The following is a 27,532-nucleotide window of genomic DNA, read 5'->3' as shown; positions in this document are numbered from 1 at the left end:
ATCTGATAAAGTTATATAAATTCCTGTTTTCTTTAGATCTAAACTAGAATCTGATAAAGTGATATGAAATCCTGTTTTTTTTCTGTGTAAACTAGAATTTGATACAGTGATATGAAATCCTGTTTTCATTCTATGTAAACTAGAATATGATACAGTGATATGAAATGCTGTTTTCATTCTGTAAACTAGAATCTGATACAGCGATATAAAATCCTGTTTTCTTTAGATCTAAACTAGAATCTGATAAAGTGATATGAAATCCTGTTTTCTTTCTGTGTAAACTAGAATCTGATAAAGTGATATGAAATCCTGTTTTCATTCTATGTAAACTAGAATCTGATACAGTAATATGAAATCCTGTTTTCTTTCTATGTAAACTTGAATATGATGCAGTGATATGAAATCCTGTTTTCATTCTGTGTAAACTAGAATCTGATTTAGTGATATGAAATCCTGTTTTCTTTCTATGTTAACTAGAATCTTATTTAGTGATATGAAATCCTGTTTTCATTCTGTGTAAACTAGAATCTGATTTAGTGATATGAAATCCTGTTTTCTTTCTATGTTAACTAGAATCTGATTTAGTGATATGAAATCCTGTTTTCATTCTATGTAAACTAGAAATTGATACAGTGATATGAAATCTTGTTTTCATTCTATGTAAACTAGAATCTGATATGGTGATATGCAATCCTGTTTTCTTTCTATGTAAACTAGAATCTTATAAAGTGATATGAAATCCTGTTTTCTTTCTATGTTAACTAGAATCTGATACAGTGATATGAAATCCTGTTTTCTTTTTATGTAAACTAGAATCTGATACAGTGATATGAAATCCTGTTTTCTTTCTATATAAACTAGAATCTGAAAGAGTGAATAAAATCCTGTTTTCTTAGATCTAAACTAGAATCGGATACAGTGATATAAAATCCTGTTTTCTTTCTGGGTAAACTAGAATCTGATATAGTGATATTAACTCCTGTTTTCATTCTATGTAAACTAGATTCTGATACAGTGATATAAAATCCTGTCTTTTTTCTATGTTAACTAGAATGTGATAGAGTGAATAAAATCCTATTTTCTTTCTGTGTTAACTAGAATCTGATAAAGTGATATAAAATCCTGTTTTCATTCTGTAAACTAGATTCTGATACAGTGATATAAAATCCTGTTTTCTTTAGATCTAAACTAGAATCTGATGCAGTGATATAAAATCCTGTTTTCTTTAGATCTAAACTAGAATCTGATACAGTGATATGAAATCCTGTTTTCTTTCTATGTTAACTAGAATCTGATACAGTGATATGAAATCCTGTTTTCCTTCTGTGTAAACTAGAATCTGATAAAGTGATATGGAACCTTGTTTTCTTTCTGTGTAAACTAGAATCTGATGCAGTGATATGAAATCCTGTTTTCATTCTATGTAAACTAGAATCTGATACAGTGATATGAAATCCTGTTTTCATTCTGTGTAAACTTGAATCTGATACAGTGATATGAAATCCTGTTTTCTTTCTATGTGAATTAGAATCTGATACAGTGATATGAAATCCTGTTTTCATTCTGTGTAAACTAGAATCTGATTCAGTGATATGAAATCCTGTTTTCTTTCTATGTTAACTAGAATCTGATACAGTGATATAAAATCCTGTTTTCTTTCTATATAAACTAGATTCTGATAAAGTGATATGAAATCCTGTTTTCATTCTGTGTAAACTAGAATCTGATTTAGTGATATGAAATCCTGTTTTCTTTCTATGTAAACTAGAATCTGATACAGTGAATAAAATCCTGTTTTCTTTCTGTGTAAACTAGAATCTGATGCAGTGATATGAAATCCTGTTTTCATTCTATGTAAACTAGAATCTGATACAGTGATATGAAATCCTGTTTTCATTCTGTGTAAACTTGAATCTGATACAGTGATATGAAATCCTGTTTTCTTTCTATGTGAATTAGAATCTGATACAGTGATATGAAATCCTGTTTTCATTCTGTGTAAACTAGAATCTGATTCAGTGATATGAAATCCTGTTTTCTTTCTATGTAAACTAGAATCTGATACAGTGAATAAAATCCTGTTTTCTTTCTGTGTAAACTAGAATCTGATACAGTGATATAAAATCCTGTTTTCTTTCTGTGTAAACTAGAATCTGATACAGTGATATGAAGTCCTGTTTTCTTTCTATGTAAACTAGAATCTGATAGAGTGATATGAAATCCTGTTTTCTTTCTATATAAACTAGATTCTGATAAAGTGATATAAAATCCTGTTTTCTTTCTGTGTAAACTAGAATCTGATATAGTGATATAAAATCCTGTTTTATGTCTCTAATATCTTGATGATTGCTAAGATATTCTCTTCATATTATTATAAGCCCCAAAGTGAAGTCTGCTGTGACTTGTTTTATGGTGGTCTAAATATCATCTATGGCATGCTTACATAGGCACCATCTTGGATCAATGTTACCTGCATAGTACCTCAAGACACCTAAGGCATATAATGTCCGTCTTGGTGCCTCAGTTTTCAAGAGTTGTCTCTTAACTTGTCCTCGAGCCTCTGCCTGCCAAAGGGAGCCTCTACTCTACCCAGTAATGGGATCTGTCTTGTAAGTTCTGCAAGTGTAGTGAGCGACGATCCTCACATTCTTTTCTGACTACCTAGCAGGTAGTACAAGAGATATCAGCTTCACTGCCTCATTGAAAATCAAAGGAAAACTGGCCCTCAGATTCACTACCTCAATGAAAAACAAGGAAAACTGCCCTCAGATTCACCACCTCAATGAAAAACAAGGAAAACTGGCCCTCAGATTCACCACCTCAATAAAAAACAAGGAAAACTGGCCCTCAGATTCACTACCTCAATGAAAAACAAGGGAAACTGGCCCTCAGATTCACTACCTCAATAAAAAACGAGGGAAACTGTTCCTCAGATTAACTACCTCAATGAAAAACAAGGAAAACTGGCCCTCAGATTCACTACCTCAATGAAAAACAAGGAAAACTGGCCCTCAGGTTTACTACCTCAATCAAAAACAAGGAAAAGTGGCCCTCAGATTCACTACCTCAATGAAAAACAAGAAAAACTGTTCCTCACAGTCACTACATCAATGAAAAATAAGGAAAACTAACCCTCAGATTAACTACCTCAATGAAAACCAAGGAAAACTGGCCCTCAGATTCACCACCTCAATGAAAAACAAGAAAAAATGGCCCTCAGATTCACTACCTCAATGAAAAACAAGGAAAACTGGCCCTCAGATTCACTACCTTAATGAAAAACAAGGAAAACTGGCCCTCAGATTTACTACCTCAATGAAAAACAAGGAAAACTGGCCCTCAGATTTGATTCACTACTTTAATCAAAAACAATGAAAACTGGCCCTAAGATTCACTACCTCAATGAAAAACAAGGAACGCTGGGCCTCAGATTCACTACCTCAATGAAAAACAAGGAACACTTGACCTCAGATTCACTACTTCAATGAAAAACAATGAAAACTGGCCCTCAGATTCACTACCTCAATGAAAAACAATGAAAACTGGCCCTCAGATTCACTCCTTAATAATATCTTTCCATGATGAGTAGAACTTCTCTTTACAGTCGTGGACTTGAGAAGATTTCTATCCACCCCCATCAGAGTTCTGTTCTCCTCTTTCCTCTACATCACCTGATGGGCTGGCATTAGGTAATCATTGTTTACAAAAGAATCTTTTTTAAATTGCTTCCACAATCTGACAAATTACTGACATTTTGTGAATACTTATAAATTGTCAGTTGCAAGCTACAAGCATTTATGAACATTTTTGTTTGCAAATACTTTGTGTTTTCCATCTGGATACATGAATCATGACCATAGGATTGGTGTTTTCATCTAATGTCTATGGTGATCTTCAGTCAGTGTAACATAACCTTCTCCCACCCCGAATCTCATCAGAAATGTGTCAGACATGTTTATAGAATGGCCCACTTTGTAACGTAGAGGCCCATTATACTATGGCCATGGCTGTAACAGAGGCTATGAACTTACAACAGGTGGAATGAGATGCAATATTCTCCATCTCCACCTTTCTTAAAGAAATTTGTGGCCAAGCTATGCTTGCAACCTTCATCTTCTAATCAGCTCTTTAATGATCATGGTGATGGAATTAGCAACAAGCCACTACAAATACAATCCATCCATCACTTGTCCAAGATAGCATCACAGGGATATCCCTAGAGCACATACCACTGAGAAGCTGTTCTAATGAATTTACAACCATCAAAAACTAGCCTTTTTGGAAAAATGTTGGGGAGGTTGATGGTTTATATCAGCATTCCATGAGACCCTCCCTCTCTTGAATGACACTATTTGAACTGCTCTCAAGTGCTTAATTAGTTCTTGTTTTATACAAGTCCTGCCTCCTTACTGCTTTGGCATTCAGCTGGCAAAATCAGTGAATACATTTTCTATTGTGGACTTAATTACATGCAGTTCCAACAAGATGGTTCAGTATCACTCAGGAAGTCTCCCGCATTGATTGTCAAGAACATGCTACCATTCATTGGTAGTCATATATTGGTAATAATTCCTGTTTATTTCTGAACACTTCACCTCAAGGCCATCTACAGGACCCAGTGCTAGCTCCGAAATGGTATTCAGGAAGACAGCCTTTTCATCAAGGTAGATCATGCCTCATTATGCCCTCAAAACAGGAAAAGGACAACATAGGCACTTTCATCCTGAATAAAGTCAGACATCTTTTCCACAAATGACACTATACCCACACGAATGAATTTGCTTTGCATATTAGCTTATGAAGCTAGGACAATCACCACAAACATTGCATATGAGCAAAACTGTTCTTTAACTGTAATTTTCTATACCGTGGAGATCTAAGTTATACCTTGGGATGGAGATCTAGGTTATACCATGGGATAGAGATCTAAGTTATACCATGGGATGGAGAACTAAGTTATACCATGGGATGGAGATCTAAGTTATACTTCTCTAGTTTCTTGAGAGATCTTTCATTCTGAAATAATCAAATCGATCTGAAGGAACCATTACCAGTGGTGCAAATGGTTACCTTTACAGGTCATTCGACAGCTTCAAAAAGATTTGGCTTCATGATTCAGCTGAATAAGCAGGAGGAAATATAGTTCCTTTTCAAAGCCACTCCCTGACTTGTGGCATCTAGTTTCCAGTTGCAAGTTACTTAGAAACTGCCTCACACACCTTAGCAGACTGGAGATTGTCTCTCCAGGGTAAGATTTGCCTCTCCAGGGTGAGGGACTATATCTCCCTCCACCTCTTACCTGTTTTCCCAAGGTTTTATGATTGGGTAACGTATTTGAAGAAGAACAATTTTTTTCTTGTACAATATGTCTTCGATAATACCTACCAAATCATAATACATATACACCTTCTCAGTCTCCTTGCAGTTATATCCATATAGATAGCATGTCTTCCACTCCAGTCATAGCTGATGATTTCACGGGATTTGGCACCAGTCCCGGTACCAATGAATCAATCTATCTAACTGCCATGTAGGTGGGCGGATAACGTTTAGCTTTCAGTTCTTCTAAAGTATTATGGCTGGGTAAGTATTATCAAAGAAACATATTTTACTAGAAAAAAAATTGGTTTCCAGACAATATTCAGGAAATTTTTTTATTTTCATTAGTACACAAATTATCTAGATGGAGAGAGAAGTAATTATCTTTTAGTGTCCAGATAAATTACTCATGGATTCCAAATGATATTATTATGAGGTGTCCATTATGCCAAGGTCACATTGTTTACAGCACTGCTCTGAGGATGCAACTGTCCTGAACCTAGTCAGTTTGCATACATGTTTTGAATAACCTTTCCTCTAGGAATCATGCTTGAGCTCTTGTAGGTTTTAATGGCCAATTTGGTGAAACGTTATTTGCTTGGTTTTTGTGCCAGCCTGATATATGTAGCAATGTAACACTAGAGCGAAGTGGGCTACAGCCTAGCACATAATAATAATAATAATAATAATAATACAGTGTGAGCCTGCTATAACATGGTAGTTGGGTACCATAGAACCTGACCGTGTTATAGACCAAACTGTGTTATAAGCAGCCAGGTCAGGTAGCTGAAGAAAATGATGCATGTACCCCAAAAAATTTGCAGGGGATGTGTTAGGTAATAAATGCGGGCACAAAAATAGGTGCTTCATCGGCACAGTTACCATCTTAAATTGATGCATATTAAATGAGAAATACACCTTTAGTGAAAACAGAGAAGTCCTGTATAAAATTTTACTTTATTCAGAGAACCACGCATTGGTACATATATGTGTATACTGTTTATATATACATGTCTAATGTATAGCATGAATTAAGTATTAACACCATGTACTCGCCCGCAAATCTCAACACATACATTGAATCCACAATACAAGTAATTCCATTGAAAAAATGCACACACAGAGATTTAAAATATTCATTAATATTGCCACAGGTCATATAGGTCAGAATTCAGTGGGGAAAAAAAATAGCACAATCATCTAACGAATGATGAAGCACATTTACTTTTCAGTACATCCCAAGTCGGTGAAAGTTAGTTTGTGTTTTAAGCCACCATTGATAGTGTTCTTAAGCATAAACATTTTTCCTGCAAAAAATAAACTTTAACTGCACAGTCACATTGAAAAATTTAAGTTTTATATGTACTTCCTTTGAGAAAAGGTTCATTATTTTTATTGAAGACTGTAATTGGTTTCTTTGCTGAAGGGTGCATGTGTTATTGAAGTCACCACTAAAAGACAGCTTTGGAGAACCAAAAAAATGCCCATTTTTAATTGTGGCAGCAACATCAAATAATTGTATTGCATGATAGAGACCGATTTTTCTCCATTGTTTGGTATGTTTTCATAACAATTGATGCTTCAGACATAATCTATTTTCTTTGAAATTTCAGCAAACTATTTTATCTTGGCACATTTTTAAAAAAGGAATTGGCCATCATTTGGTCGATTGTATTTACTGTTCCTCCCTGCCTATTGAATAGATGAACAAGTAAGTTCTTGTTTGTTTTTTTGTGTGTTATTTTACAATTGTGGTAGTAGAGTGATACTGCCTTCCACGCATGAATCAGAATTTTTAAAAAGGTCAATGGATGATAGAGACACAGGTGTCTGGTCTGATGACAGGGATTACTACAGAAAATGCAAGTGTTCTGAAGGATTTAATTCTGAGGGAAAAGAAGAGGAATTTTCCATACCATCCATATGCAGATGTCAGCCTGTGTAAATATATTAATTACTAGTGAGTGGCCAAAAATCTGACAAAAGATAGATTATGAGATAATGCCTTGTCCTGTTGTTGTCCGCTACCAGAAATGTCAAGAACAAAAAAAGTGGATATCTCACAACATACATTGATGGAGCCCTGAACGATCCCTGAATAAACTTTTTACATGTCATTTTTCGTACTTTTAAGAAGAAAAAACTATTTTTTCATGTACGAGAAAAATACATGCCATGATCATCTTGTATTATTCATATGCAATCTTTTCCCCAAAATGACAAAAAAAATTTAAAAATTTGTGGTACTTTTAAGAAAGAATTTTGTTCTTCATGTACGAGAAAAATCAATGTATTTGAAATTTTGGGAGCCACACCATGACTGTGTTATATCTGAATTCATGTTATAACGGAGCATGCTATAGCATGGTCACACTGTCATAATAATAATAATGATAATAATAACTACTTCATTCAAAGAGGATCAAAGAGGGTAAAACAGTTGCATATAACTGATTTGCCTTATGGTTATTATTTGCACGTTTACATATATAGTACTTAGTTGCATACACAATATGTCTGCGTGGGTTCGAGTCCAAGGCTCGGCTAGCGTGGGTACATGGGAAAGCCTGCCAGTAGCTTCTCGTGGGTCGGTGGTTCTTCCCTGGGTTTTCCAGGGTTCTTCCTCCACCAGTTATACTGGCCGCCATGTATAGCCTATCTTGTGCTGAAAAATGGCGTTAAACCCTAGAACAACAAAGCATGCACAATATAGAAACATTCATATAATTCTCATTTTTTTCCTGACATAAAACAAAACAAAACAAAATAATACACAAGTTTATACTAATCACCATAATACCCAAAACATTAATAGTAAGCTAAATACATACAGGACATAAATAATAAGAAATCTTTAAGAGTACATAAACAATACAGAAATAGTAATGCAACAAAATCAAAATAGTTATAATGTATTGCATTTGCAAATCAGACAGTTTCACTTGCCATCCATTTAGTTAGATTATACATAAATGCACCTATATTTGCACTATTTCTAATTTCCTTTGGGGTTCATTTCCAAATTAATGGCCCAAAAGTAAAATATTTTGCAGATTTATTTTTTTACTTATGTCGATACATCTGACTATCCATGTTACCATGCTATAGTTGATAGAAAACAATGTGTAGTGATTGATAAAGAGTGGCAAGTGGTAATAGTTAGTGTGATTTCTCATGTGTAGTGATTGATAAAGAGTGGCAAGTGGTAATATTTAGTGTGATTTTTCATGTGTAGTGATTGATAAAGAGTGGCAAGTGGTAATAGTTAGTGTGATTTTTCATGTGTAGTGATTGATAAAGAGTGGCAAGTGGTAATAGTTCGTGTGATTTTTCATGTGTAGTGATTGATAAAGAGTGGCAAGTGGTAATAGTTAGTGTGATTTTTCATGTGTAGTGATTGATAAAGAGTGGCAAGTGGTAATAGTTAGTGTGATTTTTCATGTGTAGTGATTGATAAAGAGTGGCAAGTGGTAATAGTGTGATTTTTCATGTGTAGTGATTGATAAAGAGTGGCAAGTGGTAATAGTTAGTGTGATTTTTCATGTGTAGTGATTGATAAAGAGTGGCAAGTGGTAATAGTTCGTGTGATTTTTCATGTGTAGTGATTGATAAAGAGTGGCAAGTGGTAATATTTAGTGTGATTTTTCATGTGTAGTGATTGATAAAGAGTGGCAAGTGGTAATAGTTAGTGTGATTTTTCATGTGTAGTGATTGATAAAGAGTGGCAAGTGGTAATAGTTAGTGTGATTTTTCATGTGTAGTGATTGATAAAGAGTGGCAAGTGGTAATAGTTCGTGTGATTTTTCATGTGTAGTGATTGATAAAGAGTGGCAAGTGGTAATATTTAGTGTGATTTTTCATGTGTAGTGATTGATAAAGAGTGGCAAGTGGTAATAGTTAGTGTGATTTTTCATGTGTAGTGATTGATAAAGAGTGGCAAGTGGTAATAGTTAGTGTGATTTTTCATGTGTAGTGATTGATAAAGAGTGGCAAGTGGTAATAGTTCGTGTGATTTTTCATGTGTAGTGATTGATAAAGAGTGGCAAGTGGTAATATTTAGTGTGATTTTTCATGTGTAGTGATTGATAAAGAGTGGCAAGTGGTAATAGTTAGTGTGATTTTTCATGTGTAGTGATTGATAAAGAGTGGCAAGTGGTAATAGTTCGTGTGATTTTTCATGTGTAGTGATTGATAAAGAGTGGCAAGTGGTAATATTTAGTGTGATTTTTCATGTGTAGTGATTGATAAAGAGTGGCAAGTGGTAATAGTTAGTGTGATTTTTCATGTGTAGTGATTGATAAAGAGTGGCAAGTGGTAATAGTTAGTGTGATTTTTCATGTGTACTGATTGATAAAGAGTGGCAAGTGGTAATAGTTCGTGTGATTTTTCATGTGTAGTGATTGATAAAGAGTGGCAAGTGGTAATATTTAGTGTGATTTTTCATGTGTAGTGATTGATAAAGAGTGGAAAGTGGTAATAGTTAGTGTGATTTTTCATGTGTAGTGATTGATAAAGAGTGGCAAGTGGTAATAGCTATAGTTAGTGTGATTCTTTATATGGATGGAAATTAACACATACTGGATCCACCATGCATCCAGCATCCAAAGGTAGGGGTTTCGCTGAAAAAGACAAAAACAAACCATTGCATCTTTTTAAAACTGCTAATTGTTTTCATCTTAATCCTGTTGATTTTTTGGTACAGGTACTATATTTTTGGAGGTGTGGAAACGTCATCAGGCCCGTCTCGCTTATGAGTGGGATGTGGAACAGTTTGAGGAAACAGAGCCAGATCGCCCTGAGTTCTATGGAACAAAACCTATTCCTGTATGTATAATGTAAACCAATTCTCTCCTATATGTATAATGTAAACCAACTCTCTCCTGTATGTATAATGTAAACCAACTCTCTCCTATATGTATAATGTAAACAACTCTCTCCTGAATGTATAATGTAAAATAACTCTCTCCTGTATGTATAATGTAAACAAATTCTCTCCTGTATGTATAATGTAAACCAACTCTCTCCTGTATGTATAATGTAAACCAACTCTCTCCTGTATGTATAATGTAAACCAATTCTCTCCTGTATGTATAATGTAAACCAACTCTCTCCTATATGTATAATGTAAAATAACTCTCTCCTGTATGTATAATGTAAACCAACTCTCTCCTGTATGTATAATGTAAACCAACTCTCTCCTGTATGTATAATGTAAACCAACTCTCTCCTGTATGTATAATGTAAAATAACTCTCTCCTGTATGTATAATGTAAAATAACTCTCTCCTGTATGTATAATGTAAACCAACTCTCTCCTGTATGTATAATGTAAAATAACTCTCTCCTGTATGTATAATGTAAACCAACTCTCTCCTGTATGTATAATGTAAACCAATTCTCTCCTATATGTATAATGTAAACCAACTCTCTCCTGTATGTATAATGTAAACCAACTCTCTCCTGTGTATATAATGTAAACCAACTCTCTCCTGTATATATAATGTAAACCAACTCTGTCTTGTATGTATAATGTAAACCAACTCTCTCCTGTATGTATAATGTAAACCAATTTTCTCAACAAAGGATTTTGATTAGTTACATTAATGAAGCATGTGAATTTAATACTGACTATTTTGTACATATTTTGCAATGATTGTAAACATCAGTACTATATTTTTCATATATGATATCCTCCCCAAAATAATAATTATTTTTTGCATGCTGAAATAAATAATTTTTTCATGTACAAAACATTACATGAAATATGGTATACCATGGAATTTGAGGGCCTAAACATTGAAGCATGGGTACTGGGATTTGCAGCCACTCGGACCATTGTTGACTTACACAGAATTAATTAGAACCTTGCTCAAGAGTGAGTCATGTAGGAGCAGCCAGACGTTGTCAAGGACAACAAATCATAGTTGCTGCCTGCCATTTTGGTGATCGATGGGGAATAAAACCCATTTGTGTTGCTTGCAGTTCTGGCCATCAACAAGAAATGCCCAGAAAATGACAAGGAATACAAACCATTGCTGCAAAGGCATTACACTGTGGGGTTCAAATCCACCAATTCAGATTGGGTTAGAATGAAAATGCATGGCAGATAGGCATCATGCTGGGTTTGCCCAGAGCATCCCCAACCAGCCCAAGGGCAGCTAGGTGAGATGGTGCATACATGTGAGCAAATGTATGGGGGTCTGAGGCACAATTGCTACTTCAGTGACAATGTAATATGTGACCAAATGTTCTGGCAATTAACCTTTCCATCAAAGTACATTGAGTCCTGTACAACTCATCTCAATCACAACTAAATCAGAAGTATAATAGTAAAAAATGTGCTCTGCCACATCACAGTAATTGTCCAAAAAGCAAACAGTCACTGCCCTTACAGGTGGAAAGCAAAATAGCTCTGGTTCTTGATGATCATGTTTGTTTCTAAAAGAGGTGTTTTTATCAAGCAGTCGGAAAACTTATTTGCCTTCAATTACTAATAGAGGAATTTTAATGTTGCCATTCCAGGCTTTCTAAGACCCGCAAGACTTTTGCGTTAAGATGTGAATATGTACAGAAGCTGAACAATGGCATGTTTTGTACAAAAAGTATAACCACACAATACATGTAGCAGATGGTGTTGAGACCTAATATTAGATCCCATTACTCATAATGATGTATCCCTAATATGAGATGCCTTAACTCATAAAAATGTACTCATGATATCAGATGCTGTTACTCATAATGATGTACTCATATCAGATGCTTAAATATACTTAATAATTACTAATGACATCAGCTGCCTAAATATACTCATAATGATGTACTCATGATATAAGATGCCTTTACTCATAATAATGAACTCATGATATCAGATGGCTTTACTCATAATGATGAAATTATGATATCACATAGTTTTTCTGATAATTATGTACTTATGATATCAGATGCCTAAATATACTAATAATGATGAACTCATGATATCAGATGGCTTTACTCATGATGAACTTATGATATCACATAGCTTTTCTGTTATTTATGTACTCATGATATCAGATGCCTAAATATACTAATAATGATGAACTCATGATATCAGATGGCTTTACTTATAATGATGAACTCATGATATCAGATGACTTTACTCATAATCATGAAATCATGATATCACATAGCCTTTCTCATAATTATGTACTCATGATATCAGATGCCTAAATATACTAATAATTATGTACTCATGATATTAGGTGCCTAAATATACTAACAATTATATACTCATGATATCAGATGGCTTTACTAATTATGATATACCCTAATGGCAATGGCTTCACTCAAAATGATGTACCCTTTTCTAGCAATATTGAACAGTATCATAATGAGGCTTATTCCTACCAAAATCTTACTATTTGTTCAAGATAGACTGAATTCTCATGTGTACCAAGCTATGACATTATAGAGGATGGCACGAATATAACCTTTAAATTGAAATCAAGTTAATTTGTATGATGATAATGGAGGCATAATACCTTCCACATATCATAGCCTTGGTTATAATTGATTTTCATATTAGCATTATAACTTAAATTGCAATGCAAGAAAAATCATGAGACTTCGTCTTTATTTTACTTGTAAAATATTTTGTTCCTAATTTTAGGACCCAGTGAGTGGGGAGCCAAGCTGGTACTACCCATTTAGTCGGCAGATGAGTAAATTCATGGTATCTTTCTCTACCCTATTGCTTATGGTAAGTCACAAGGTAGACATGCTATTCCAAGGTCATTATAACTGGGGTGATTGGGGGAGGACATTCATGTTAAATCTTCAACATTTGCCAATCTGCATCACTTTTTACCAATTTTAAATACTCATGCATGGGAGATGTGATTACCAGTACTTTGTACACTGTAGCAAATAATGTTACACATACAGTATTTGAACTAGTAGACTCTAGTATAAAAATTGATGGGATCACAGAGTGCTTTACATACAGTATTTGAACTACTAGGTTCTGGTATAAAAATTTATGGGATGAGAGGGTGCTTTACATACAATATTTGAACTACTAGACTCGAGTATAAAAATTAATGGGATCATAGAAAGCATTACATACAATATTTGAACTACTAGACTAGTATAAAAATTGATGGGCTCAGAGGGTGCTTTACTTCTGATGTACTGCATTCAAATTTTTTGTTTCCTTTTGGGGGAATAATAAACAATATAAACTGACACTATCTGAAGGAGACCATTACTAGTTAGTGTGTTTTTGTCTTGGAATTCTCCAGCAATTTTGTTCAACCTCCAGCATTTTCACACATAATCTGTAGCATTTTATCTCATTGGGTATAACATGTTTGAGATGCATACAAATGCTGCAATTTTGGGGTGATTGGATGAGAATTATGAATATGTTGATAAATAACCTTATTTTTTACTGCATGAAATACTTCCAGATTCACCAGAGGTTACTGTAAGTAAAACACATCCTTTACTCTTGGATAATATTGATTGCAGTGTCACTTTTATTTCACTGCTCTTCATGATGATGTCTTTTGTGTCAAAAATCATGTAATGCTAAAATTGGATCATTTTACTGCATATGTTGTTTTGTATATCTATATTGTGTTTTTAATTTTTGTCCATGATTGTAGATTGTACGGGTTGTTTTGTGAAAAACATACTACATAGCTAACCTTTGTCCATGATTATAGATTAAACCATAAAATAATATTTGTAAACATGTTTACTTGGATTTGAGCTCAGGATATTGGTATTCCCTTTGGAACTTCTATTTTTCAGGTTGTTTCACTCAATTTAAGTAAACCTACCTAACCTTGTTTACTGTTTGGAGTAATTTTCAATTAAGATTATGGAGTTATCTTCAGAAAAGGTTATTGTGACATAGGTCAGTTGGGGATGTATATAGGGTTGTTAACATCAGAATTATTCATTTCTATGTTTGCATATATCTAGTGCAATCAGTCATTTAGTTGTGTTCAGTTATAATTTGAGAGTATTTATTTCAATTATTCATTGCCATTACAAAATGCTCATTGACTTTTAGACTTAATCATTATTTTGGGATTATTATGAATTCATTCAGGGCCATTCTGGATTATATCATTGTGATACATTAAGACTGTTGACACATTAGCACATTCAAGACTACAAACACATGAATGCATTCAATACTGGAATTCATTTGCAGCAACTTATACATTTGGATTTGTGATAGAACTTTTATGATTATCTGAATTTTAATTCATAATACTATTCAATTCCTTTTAAAATTTTCACTTTGTATTCTAAGGAAATAAATTATTTATTGAATTTTACTAAACTTCTTGGTTTTGCTTTTTATGTTATTTAGTTTAAAACCACAAGGTCATAAGGATGTACACACTTGTATGTAGAGTATTCAGCGGCATCAACAATGGTAACAAGTCTGATACATTGTTGATATATTAACACACAGATGGACTAGTGAGCTAGGAAACATATATATTGGTGATATATTAATACACATATGCATTAGAGAGCTAGACAACAATCAGAAACATTGGTGATATATTAACACACATATACAGGTGAGCTAGACAACAGTGAGACACAATGGTGATATATTAACACACAATTACATTAGTGAGCTTGACAACATTGAGATACAATGGTGATATATTAACACACAATTACATTAGTGAGCTTGACAACAGTGAGATACAATGGTGATATATTAACACACAATAGCATTAGTGAGCTAGACAACAGTGAGGCACAATGATGATATCATTACACACAATAGCATTAGTGAGCTAGACAACAGTGGTGACATATACATTAGTGAGCTAGACAACAGTCATATATATTGTTGATATATTAATACACATATGCATTAGTGAGCTAGGAAACTGATATATTGGTGATAAATTAACACACATATGCATTAGTGAGCTAGGAAACATGTATATTCGTGATATATTAATACACATATGCATTAGTGAGCTGGACATCAGTCATTCAAAATATGCTTGGATATATTATAACACTATAATTCCTTATGAATAACACTCTTTTCTATTATTGCTTTTTCCCACGTGGAAATGTTGTTTTTAAGTGTTGTTTTGTGGGGTGTATTGCCAGAGCCAAGGGTGAGACTAAATTTGCCACCAGAGAACACTGTAGGTTGACACTTTCCTAGAAAGAAAGTTTTTAACGAATTTAGTGTTTTACATGGATTATGTAATGCCAACACATGGCAGTTATTCCAGCTGAAACAGGTATAATTCCTGTAGTCATGAGTAACATGTTTTAGTCAAGTGGAAATGTATACTATTCTACAATAGATCCATGCAGAAAGCCAATCAGAACTCAAGAATTTATCATGTGATGTTCTATGGCTGCATACTCTGGATCAGGAGTCCTGGCTGATCACAATAAGTATTACTTTTGTACATTGTATTTGATTGTTATCCTTTTTCACATTGTTATTATTATTATTTTTATTATTATTTTTATTAGGTCTGTCTGGTTTTCATCAGCGTTCTTGCAGTAATTGTGTATCGTGTCATTGCCAGTGTGAATTACTGCCCAAATGTTCCTCCAGGAGAGTGTGTTCTCATCACCACAATTGTGTCCTCTGTATTCAATGCAGTTTCTGTCCTCATTCTTGGAAAGGTACTTTTAAATTTAACCATCACATTGCATGGATAATCTTCTTGTATAACCAGTCTTAAAACCCTATGGCTACCAGGGGCTGAATTGTGTGGTCTTCTTACATAGCCATTGTAAAATGCTATGGCTTGCAGAGGTTGAATTGTATGGTCTTTTTACATAGTGTTAAAACTCTATGATTACTGTCCCTGTAAGACTTTAACACATGATTTAATAGGATTTGAAATAAGCCCCAATATTGATTTATTTGGCGTCTCTAATAAATGAAGATAATTCAGCATTTACTATTTGGTAAAATATATTTTTTGTGATTGCTGTTTTTTTAATAATTAGAAGCCAATGTTGAGCTTTCACTGCCTATCTCTTTCATTATATGTAATTTAATATGAGTGTATGTGCTTTGTATGTGTGTATGTGCTTTTGTATGTGCATATGGGCTTTTGTATGTGTTTATGGACTTTTCTTGTATGTACATCTGTATTTGTTCATATGCATATATGTGCTTTTGTTTGTGTATATGGTTTTGTTTATGTATATGTATGTATATGTGTTTGCTTTGTATATGTATATGTACTTTCCTTTGTATGTATGTGTTTTTTTTCTATATATGTATTTTTGTATGTGCATACATATTTTTTATATGTGCATATGTATTTTTGTACATGTATATGTGCTTTTATATGTGTATATGTATGTATATGTATGTGTGCTTTTGCATATGTATATGTGTTTTTGTTTGTAAATGTGTATTTTTGTATGTGCATATGTATTTTTATATGTGCATATGTACTTTTGTGCATGTATATGTGCTTTTTATGTGTATACATGAATTTTTGTATGTGCAAATGTATTTTTGTATGATCATATGTATTTTTGTGTGTGTATATGTTCTTCTGAACAGGTACAGCAACTTGTATTTTATTTATTTATTCTTCTTAGATATATGACTGGCTGGCAAGAAAACTTACGGAGTGGGGTAAGTACAATTAAAAACTTGTTGAACTTTTCAAATTTATTTTTGTACTTTTCTTACCTTTTGATTTGTATAGAGAGGTCTCTAGAATTGGATAAGCATACACCAGAGACAGGTTGGCCACATTGATGGAATTATTTACACTTTGCAGATTTATTTGGTAGATTTGCAGAAATGCAGATAGGTAATGCAAAATGTATGGAATTGTTTATTCTGTAAATTTTGATTTACTGACCATTTTTTAAATTTACTTTATCATCTGTTTTTTTTTTCAAATGTCTCTGGTATTTGAAAATATTTCAAACAGGAATGAGAGTAACAGAAAAAGGAACGGGACATATCTCAAGCTTAAATACTTCTTTTTTCTCTTAAATGAAAACTAAATTTCTTACCTGCAGATAAATGCAAGGAATATTTGCAAAACATTTATGGTCAACTGGCAGAGAAAACTTTGGATCATAGACTTTCAAAAAACATCTCAGTTTGAGTGGATATATTGTTCTTACTTTCCCATTATTTCTCTCTGGTCTGAGGGACCAAATGCTTCACAAACATTCTAGTTCCTTCAAAACATTTGACAGTTGTCCCAATTCACTTTCAATGAGCTTGTGACATCTCTAGTTGACGTTAAGTTTGTTGTTGACCAGGTCAGAAAAATTATTAGCATCACACTAGTGAGCAATTACCTAATTTAAATACTCATTTCAAAAATGTTTTCACTCTGTAAATAATTTCATTAAGAAAAAATTAGGATCATTATATCGATTAAATCCTCTAACCACTCAACCCACTTGTCTGCCAAACCTGAGAACTGACACGTAACTTGTCAGCAATGGTAGCTTATAAGACCTAATGAACTGTACACACCATAGACACCTAACTGTTGTTTGGTTTAATAATATAGCAACTTTGAACAACAGTATCTAAAATGGTAACTTTGAAAATCAGTATCTAAAAATAATGAAAGGCCAAATTTATATTTAATTAAAGGTAAACTCACTATCATAAGCATATTCATGCTTGAATTTCATCAAGGAATTGTAAGCATATTCACACTTGAATTTTCATTAAGGAATTGTAAGCATATTCACACTTGAAGTTTCATTAAGGAATTGTAAGCATATTCACACTTGAAATTTCATTAAGGAATTGTAAGTATATTCACACTTGAATTTTCATTAAGGAATTGTAAGCATATTCACACTTGAATTTTCATTAAGGAATTGTAAGCATATTCACACTTGAAATTTCATCAAGGAATTGTAAGCATATTCACACTTGAATTTTCATTAAGGAATTGTAAGCATATTCACACTTGAAATTTCATTAAGGAATTGTAAGCATATTCACACTTGAATTTTCATTAAGGAATTGTAAGCATATTCACACTTGAAATTTCATTAAGGAATTGTAAGCATATTCACACTTGAAATTTCATTAAGGAATTGTAAGCATATTCACACTTGAAATTTCATTAAGGAATTGTAAGCATATTCACACTTGAATTTTCATTAAGGAATTGTAAGCATATTCACACTTGAATTTTCATTAAGGAATTGTAATGGTTATCAAAATAAATGACTAGTAAAGTAGGAGGAGATAAGTCTTCTGTACTAGGGTCAATTTTCTAGCGGTGGTTAAAAAAATAATCAGTATGCAAAATTTGAGGTGAGAATTTAATTAAGGTTGAGTCATCTTATTAATGTTGCAGTGACAATTTAATGTTGCAGTGACAATTTAATTAAGGTTGAGTCATCTTATTAATGTGCAGTGACAATTTAATTAAGGTTGAGTCATCTTATTAATGTTGCAGTGACAATTTAATTAAGATTGAATTATCTTATTAATGTGCAGTGACAGTTTAATTAAGATTGAATTATCTTATTAATGTGCAGTGACAGTTTAATTAAGATTGAATTATCTTATTAATGTTGCAGTGACAATTTAATTAAGGTTGAGTCATCTTATTAATGTTGCAGTTACAATTTAATTAAGATTGAATTATCTTATGAAAGTTGATGTGAGAATTTAATTAACTCATTAACCCTGGAGATTCTTGTCATTTTTGCCTGAAATGGGAGCAGGAAAGGAAATGCATTTTTGTGGTTACTTCTGAATACATCCAGGCAAATTAGCTGTATGCCCATATGTTTGAAAAATATTGTTTTGGATTGTTTATTTTTCTTGCACATGAGCAAAAGGGTAAAAATTTGAGTTTTGTCACTACTGGACACATCATTTTCATGTTCTGGCCAATTTTTACTCCAAATCTAAAACTTATCCTACCTTTTGCAAAGGTTCAGCTGTCTATGTGCAGTTTGGACTGGTCTGATTTAGATCTCAGGCCAAAAATTATAAAGTCCAGACACAAACTCTGGTTGCAAAAACCAGCAATTTTTACTTAAAAAATCAGGTCTAAAAGACTAGGTTTCTCCTTCTGTGTTTTGTTGACATCAGTGTAAAGTTACATCTGTCTGCTTTTATGTAATACCACCCCATTCAGTTTATCGTAAATGATGTCAATGGTACAGAGATCAGAATTAGGGTACAAACTCACAACACAGACGTGGCACATGGGGTTGATGAGTTACAGTTTATTCATCTAATGAAACTTGAGCCGGATGCATAACAATTTTGTAATAAAGAGGTATCAGGGGAGGTAATTATGCTGACAATTCTGATTGTGTCTGTCATCTATGTTTACACACCTATATTATTACTCCTTGGCTGATACCGAATTATATAGGATAGGGTGTCAGAAGGTACTTGATATGATATAGTATGAGAAGTGGGGGAAATCAAAACCAGCCTGTTTTGATCAGTCTGATACAAATTTGATAGATAGTGGACATTTCTCTTCCAAAAAATGTTTCTCATTGACCTGATGTATTAGAAATCATGCACTGTATACATTTTTTTTTTTACACTGTGTAGCTGATATAAACTATTTTGATGATTTCATTATTTGATATGCAGCCAATATTTTTTATTTCCTTTCAGAAAATCATCGGACTCAGACTCAGTTTGATGATGCCCTCATCATCAAACTTTTTGTGTTTCAGTTTGCAAATAACTACGCATCTTGCTTCTACATTGCATTTTTCAGAGGGGTAAGTTCTTTAATTATCTCTCAGAGGGGTAAGTTCTTTAATTATCTTTCAGAGGGGTAAGTTATTTAATTATCTTTCAGAGGGGTAAGTTCTTTAATTATCTTTGTTTACATTTTTAGATCAATTATTTACAGACATGCTGAAATTATAACTTCAAACAGGAATACCTGCTGGGGGATTCTTTCTTTATCTAGTTAATGCAACAACATGTCCAATGATAATGATGATTATTATAATGAATTTAATGATTTGTTGATGACTACAAGTGTAGTGATCACACATTTGAATAAAAATCATGGAATCTCACTAAATATATCTATTTTATTACATGATGTGTTTGCGGAAAGCTTCGGTGGCTTAGTGATCGGCATGCCAGACTAAGAACCAAAAGGGTTCCAGACATATCATCGTTGGCTTAGTGATTGGCATGCCAGACTAAGAACCAAAATGGTTCCAGACATATCATCGGACCAGCCTGAGTCAGCTGCCCTGGTTTATCATTGTGCAGGGCACTTTACTCCAGATTGCCTCAGCACTAAATAACCTCTTTGTGTTGCTGTGCCAGAAAGAACCAAACCAAACCAAACATTTTTTCTTTGCAATGAAAGGCAGCTTTAAATACATCATTATGACATCACCAGATGCAAATTACAAGGGACTATTGAGGTCATGTTAATAACTTTATGTTTTATTTGAATTGATTAATCACTGGCAGAACATAACTTCTCTTAGCTATGCAAAACATATTAAAAATATTCAATTCTTCTTAAAAGCAAATGTGTTTCATTGTGGTGAATTGTGTATCTGTAAATCTGGGTCAATGCTCTTTACACTAGAGTGGCAACATGATGCAACTGAAATTCTGAACAAAGCAGTAGTTTCACATGCTTTTCTCTATTGTTTGTGCCACCACCACAACCATTGTTCTCACTTCCATTAAGTGGATACAAATTGTAAGATATTCACTTATTTAAATTAAATAGACTGAACATTTTGAAAATTTTAAAGCCTTTGTCTAGAATGGTGCCTTTTGAGCTTTTTGTACAACAATTTATGTAGCTACGTTGTCTTTTCTTTTTTAATTCTTCATCAGCGTTTTGACGATTCTGGTCTTCTAAGCCTTGGCATACAGTACCAGGATGATTGTGAGGGTACCTGCATGTCCCAGCTCTCCTTCCAGGTCCTTATTCTTATGGTCAGCAAGCCCCTTCCCAAGTTCTTATCTGATGTCATCCTGCCGTAAGTAGGAGTGGGTATTGTTCCCACATTATGGATATTGTATAGACATCAGCTGTCTCTCCGTATATCTATCCATCTGTCTGTCTGCAGCTCTTTATCCTCTCAGACTGCCAGGATCAGATTCACCAAACTTGATAGCTGCATGTGTCCCATTAACCCTGCATGTGTCCCATTAACCCTGCATGTGTCCTATTAACCCTGCTATGAGGAGGCTGTATGCTCATTACTTAGTATTAGCTGTAATGAGTTAAATAAAAATGGCAAGGAGACTAATGGTAGGACTAGATGCCAGTCTGTTATCCATCTGCAAGAGTGATTAATTTTTGCCAAGGATCCCCAGGAGGGATTATTAAGTGTGATGTGGTAAAAGTACACTTGATATAATTAGATGTATCCATTGCTCAAATCATTTGAGTAACTAAACAAATTAGCTAACTTCCATATAAAAACAACTTTTCAATATATATTTGCAAATAAATTTGATAATATTATTGCTGCTGAATTTCGTGATTTCATTATTACATTATAGAAAATTTAGGGATTACTTCAATCTCCATATGTTTCTGAAGAAATTAATAAAAGGTTTGACAGTTATTGTATTTGTTTCATATTATTAACATAGTATTAAACAATTTGTTGTTGTTTTGGGTTTAATGGCAATTCTCTGCACAAGATAGGTTATACATGGCTGTCAGTGTAACTGGCAGAGGAAGAACTGAGGAAACCCCCAAAAGAACCACCAGCCCAAGTAAAGCTACTGGCAAGCTTTCTCACGTACCCACTTTGGCCAAGCCTGAGATCCAAACCCATGTGGACAGAGCTGAGATGGCAGTGATCAGTAAAGATGAGTACTGTAGACCTCTTGGACACCTGGGGCCCACATTATACTAGCAATAAATTACTAAAGTTTTTGCAAAACTTTAATACATGCATGTGCATCATACCGTCTTCAAAAGCACTTGTCAAAAAGGAATGAATGAATAAAGATGAACAATTAAACAAAGGAATTTACTGCTTTTGTGGCCTAAGTAGTTATTGTGTCTGCCTTTGATTTGTGCGGTCATGGGTTCAAACCCCGGCCAAGTCATACCAAAGACTTATAAAAATGGTATTAGCAGCTGCCTCACTTGATACTCAGTGTTAAGAGGTTAGTGTTAGGATGGGTCGGCCTGGTGTCAGGATAATGTCACTGGGTGGGACATGGTGTTACATGTCTGTAGCATGATGCTCCAGAGCTAGACATCACTATAAACTGCCACACTGCAGACATTATAGCAATATGACTGAAAAATTGTTTAAGCTACATTAAAAATTCAAACCACAAATACAAACCAACACAAAGGATTTAACATATATAGTGAGAATTGTAATCATCATTTTGTAAACAACATATTACATACAGCTGAAAAGGTGGCTTACTTGCTGTGGATAATTCATAATCATTAATAATTTCCCATACACAGAGCATAAATGTCTTAAGAAATGGACATTTTTGGCAATATAACACTGCTTTTATCAGTGACTAATATTGACCACATGACTTAAAATGGCCAGGTGATCAGAGGACAACAAATGGAAAAGAATGTGAAGGAGGCAATTGAAATATGACAGCAGAGGACAACACTAAATAGGGACAACAGACTTGAATTAACACCCATCTACACCAGATGTGATCAACATTGGTTGCTGATAAAGGCAGTGCGATATTGCCAAATTTTTTTAATCTAATTTTTTTTATTTATGCTCTGAGAATGGGAAATTAGTGATCAACATATTATACCTAACTTTTGTTCTCATGGGTCAGTGGTTCTTCCCTGGGTTTTCCCAGGTTCTTCCTCCACCATTAATACTGGCCATCATGCATAACCTATCGTGTGCTGAAAAATGGCGTTAAATCCCACAACAGCAACAACAACCTAACTTTTGTCCATGAGTTTAGACCATATATTTTAAGATAATTTTTGTAGACATATTTACTTGGATTTGAGTTCAAGACATTGGTTTTCCACTTGGAATTCTTGGTCTACCTGATATTTGTCATGATCTTTACTAAAATTTAAGTAAACATTCTGACCATGTTTTCAACTTAGAATATTCTGGAAATTAACTTTTATCTTTCATTCTTATCCTCTTATTGTGTCTTAGGTTTTTATATAAAATTTGTTTAAATCAGGATCATTAATTGCTATTTAAATGTTGATCTGTTGGAATCAGCCTTTCAGATGTGTTCAGTTTTAATTTGAGATGAATTTATTTATTTAAATTATTTATTGGAATTACAAAAAAACTCATTGACTTTAGGGCTAAATCAATATTTTAGACAAAATAAACCGAAACATATATATGGACAAAATAAACCTAAACAATTATATATAGACAAAATAAATCAAAACATTTATATATGGACAAAATAAACGAAAACACTTATTTATGGACAAAATAAACCAAAACATTTGTAAGACAATGCTCCAGCTTGCTACATTATTTATACAGTACAAAAACAGTGAGACAAGAAAGTGGGAGATTTGAGAATCAATACTTGAAGTTGCAGTGTATTTGTCAAATTGAACAGTTTCCACTTTTATCCATTAAATTATATTATAGTTAAATGCATTTATGTTTGTACTTTCTCTAATTTCCTTTGAAGTTCTGAGTCAGTTTAGTAATCCTGAATAATGAAAGCCTTTAATGTATCATTGACCCTAAAAGATATTTTCTTTTATATAATTTCTTTTGTTTCTGAGAATTGCACATGTAATACCTTGAAGTTTTATCTTATACACACTTTAGCAAAGTTGAATGTCTTTACGTTTTCATTTTTATCTTATACACACTTTAGCAAAGTTGAATGTCTTTACGTTTTCATTTTTATCTTATACACACTTTAGCAAAGTTGAATGTCTTTACGTTTTCATTTTTATCTTATACACACTTTAGCAAAGTTGAATGTCTTTACGTTTTCATTTTTATCTTATACACACTTTAGCAAAGTTGAATGTCTTTACGTTTTCATTTTTATCTTATACACACTTTAGCAAAGTTGAATGTCTTTACGTTTTCATTTTTATCTTATACACACTTTAGCAAAGTTGAATGTCTTTACGTTTTCATTTTTATCTTATACACACTTTAGCAAAGTTGAATGTCTTTACGTTTTCATTTTTATCTTATACACACTTTAGCAAAGTTGAATGTCTTTACGTTTTCATTTTTATCTTATACACACTTTAGCAAAGTTGAATGTCTTTACGTTTTCATTTTTATCTTATACACACTTTAGCAAAGTTGAATGTCTTTACGTTTTCATTTTTATCTTATACACACTTTAGCAAAGTTGAATGTCTTTACGTTTTCATTTTTATCTTATACACACTTTAGCAAAGTTGAATGTCTTTACGTTTTCATTTTTATCTTATACACACTTTAGCAAAGTTGAATGTCTTTACGTTTTCATTTTTATCTTATACACACTTTAGCAAAGTTGAATGTCTTTACGTTTTCATTTTTATCTTATACACACTTTAGCAAAGTTGAATGTCTTTACGTTTTCATTTTTATCTTATACACACTTTAGCAAAGTTGAATGTCTTTACGTTTTCATTTTTATCTTATACACACTTTAGCAAAGTTGAATGTCTTTACGTTTTCATTTTTATCTTATACACACTTTAGCAAAGTTGAATGTCTTTACGTTTTCATTTTTATCTTATACACACTTTAGCAAAGTTGAATGTCTTTACGTTTTCATTTTTATCTTATACACACTTTAGCAAAGTTGAATGTCTTTACGTTTTCATTTTTATCTTATACACACTTTAGCAAAGTTGAATGTCTTTACGTTTTCATTTTTATCTTATACACACTTTAGCAAAGTTGAATGTCTTTACGTTTTCATTTTTATCTTATACACACTTTAGCAAAGTTGAATGTCTTTACGTTTTCATTTTTATCTTATACACACTTTAGCAAAGTTGAATGTCTTTACGTTTTCATTTTTATCTTATACACACTTTAGCAAAGTTGAATGTCTTTACGTTTTCATTTTTATCTTATACACACTTTAGCAAAGTTGAATGTCTTTACGTTTTCATTTTTATCTTATACACACTTTAGCAAAGTTGAATGTCTTTACGTTTTCATTTTTATCTTATACACACTTTAGCAAAGTTGAATGTCTTTACGTTTTCATTTTTATCTTATACACACTTTAGCAAAGTTGAATGTCTTTACGTTTTCATTTTTATCTTATACACACTTTAGCAAAGTTGAATGTCTTTACGTTTTCATTTTTATCTTATACACACTTTAGCAAAGTTGAATGTCTTTACGTTTTTATTTTTATCTTATACACACTTTAGCAAAGTTGAATGTCTTTACGTTTTTATTTTTATCTTATACACACTTTAGCAAAGTTGAATGTCTTTACATTTTTATTTTTATCTTATACACACTTTAGCAAAGTTGAATGTCTTTACATTTTCATTTTTATCTTATACACACTTTAGCAAAGTTGAATGTCTTTACATTTTCATTTTTATCTTATACACACTTTAGCAAAGTTGAATGTCTTTACATTTTCATTTTTATCTTATACACACTTTAGCAAAGTTGAATGTCTTTACATTTTCATTTTTATCTTATACACACTTTAGCAAAGTTGAATGTCTTTACATTTTCATTTTTATCTTATACACACTTTACATTTTCATTTTTATCTTATACACACTTTAGCAAAGTTGAATGTCTTTACATTTTCATTTTTATCTTATACACACTTTAGCAAAGTTGAATGTCTTTACATTTTCATTTTTATCTTATACACACTTTAGCAAAGTTGAATGTCTTTACATTTTTATTTTTATCTTATACACACTTTAGCAAAGTTGAATGTCTTTACATTTTCATTTTTGTCTTGTTTTTCTTTGTTTACATTTATTCAGAAGGGTTTGTCATCCTAATTTTTTTGCAATTTATTTTTTGAACTTTATATTTTGTTGTAACCATATAACCACTATTGTGCTGACATGCCATTAAATCTGCTGCATACACATATAGTGTTAAATTCCTTATTTTGTGCTATCGTGTTTTTAAAATGTTATGGTAGTTATTGCACATCAGTCAAAAGTCTCTTTGAGTCACACATTCAGTTCTCATCTTTTAGTATCTTCCACAGTTTCTTCAGCTATTTAAATAATTTACCAGGTACAGCTTTTGTTTCATGAGTGGGATTTTTAATCCCCATCCGACTTAGTGATGTACATTTTTCTTGGTGAAATAAGCAGAACCAAGCACAGACCTTTGAAACTCTCATTATAGTATGAAAATGTTAGAATATCTAAGAAAAGAAAAAAATGAAATAACAATAATACAGTTATGTATAATAAATCAAAGCAGTCAACCAGTTGCCTTGGTGGGTGGGGATGGAGAATGCAAATTAATGTCATTCGGAATAATGTTTTCAAATCCCACCATACCTAAAAGAAATAATGGTGATTATCTGTCCCCCATGGCTGTATGACTGTAAGGATGTTAGTTCCAAAGTAATCAAGAAGAAATTGCTGCAAATGGAAGGTGAGAAAATGTATGGGTAATATTTTCCAAGCCTAAGGTCATGTGTGTATGATTTGAAAATAGTAGCTTAGTATTTCAGTTTGAAATATTTAATCACAAAATTTTAAAAAGTGCAATCTTTCTTTATTTACATCTCTATGAAGCCATTCCTAGAAATAAAACAAAATCTCATTTGATTTGTTTTGGTATATTGTTGTGAACTGGGTAAATAGCAAAGGGAAATAATTCATGCTTGATCATGTTCCCATTATGTCATTAGTTAATGATCCACATTTGCAACAAAAGAAGCTGAAAAACTTTGATTGGTTTTAATTAACTGCAGCATTCAAATGCAACTGTGACTTTGGAAATAGACTAACCCTAAATCTTCTCATGTTTAGTTCACAGACATTTCTTCTGGTTTATTTTGGAACTACCATCCTTTCAGTCAGTCTGTCAATATGGTAGATAGATAATTGGCATTCATACAGAAAAAAATAGGAGTATGTATTCTACACCACCACCCATCTAGAAAATTGGTAGCCATCCTTTCCTTAAATATGTATCTGATCTGTACATAATTTTGTTTCGTCAACTTTATTTAGATATTCTGACATTTTCGTAACAATTAAAGAGTTTCAAATGCCTGTGTGCCAAGTTTGATATTTACCTCTGAGATA

The 27,532-nt window shown here is 32.8% G+C and overlaps 1 protein-coding gene across 1 annotated transcript in view; it reads left to right on the top strand.

Annotated features, from left to right (window-relative positions):
* The window catches only part of LOC149796371 (uncharacterized), a 122,754-nt gene that overhangs the window by 51,923 nt on the left and 43,299 nt on the right, over window positions 1-27,532 (top strand). The window contains exons 12-17 of the mRNA XM_089960232.1: window positions 10,022-10,143; window positions 12,964-13,053; window positions 15,828-15,983; window positions 16,920-16,956; window positions 19,954-20,063; window positions 21,157-21,302. Of these exons, the coding sequence (XP_089816358.1) occupies window positions 10,022-10,143; window positions 12,964-13,053; window positions 15,828-15,983; window positions 16,920-16,956; window positions 19,954-20,063; window positions 21,157-21,302 (661 nt within the window). The remainder of the gene's footprint in view (window positions 1-10,021; window positions 10,144-12,963; window positions 13,054-15,827; window positions 15,984-16,919; window positions 16,957-19,953; window positions 20,064-21,156; window positions 21,303-27,532) is intronic.

This window comes from Sinohyriopsis cumingii, chromosome 6 (genome assembly GCF_028554795.1).
Source record: "Sinohyriopsis cumingii isolate HCF-2022 chromosome 6, ASM2855479v2, whole genome shotgun sequence".
In the NCBI taxonomy this organism is placed as follows: Eukaryota; Metazoa; Mollusca; class Bivalvia; order Unionida; family Unionidae; genus Sinohyriopsis; species Sinohyriopsis cumingii.
Note: the sequence above shows the minus strand (reverse complement) of the source record. Positions and strands in the feature narration are given on the sequence as shown.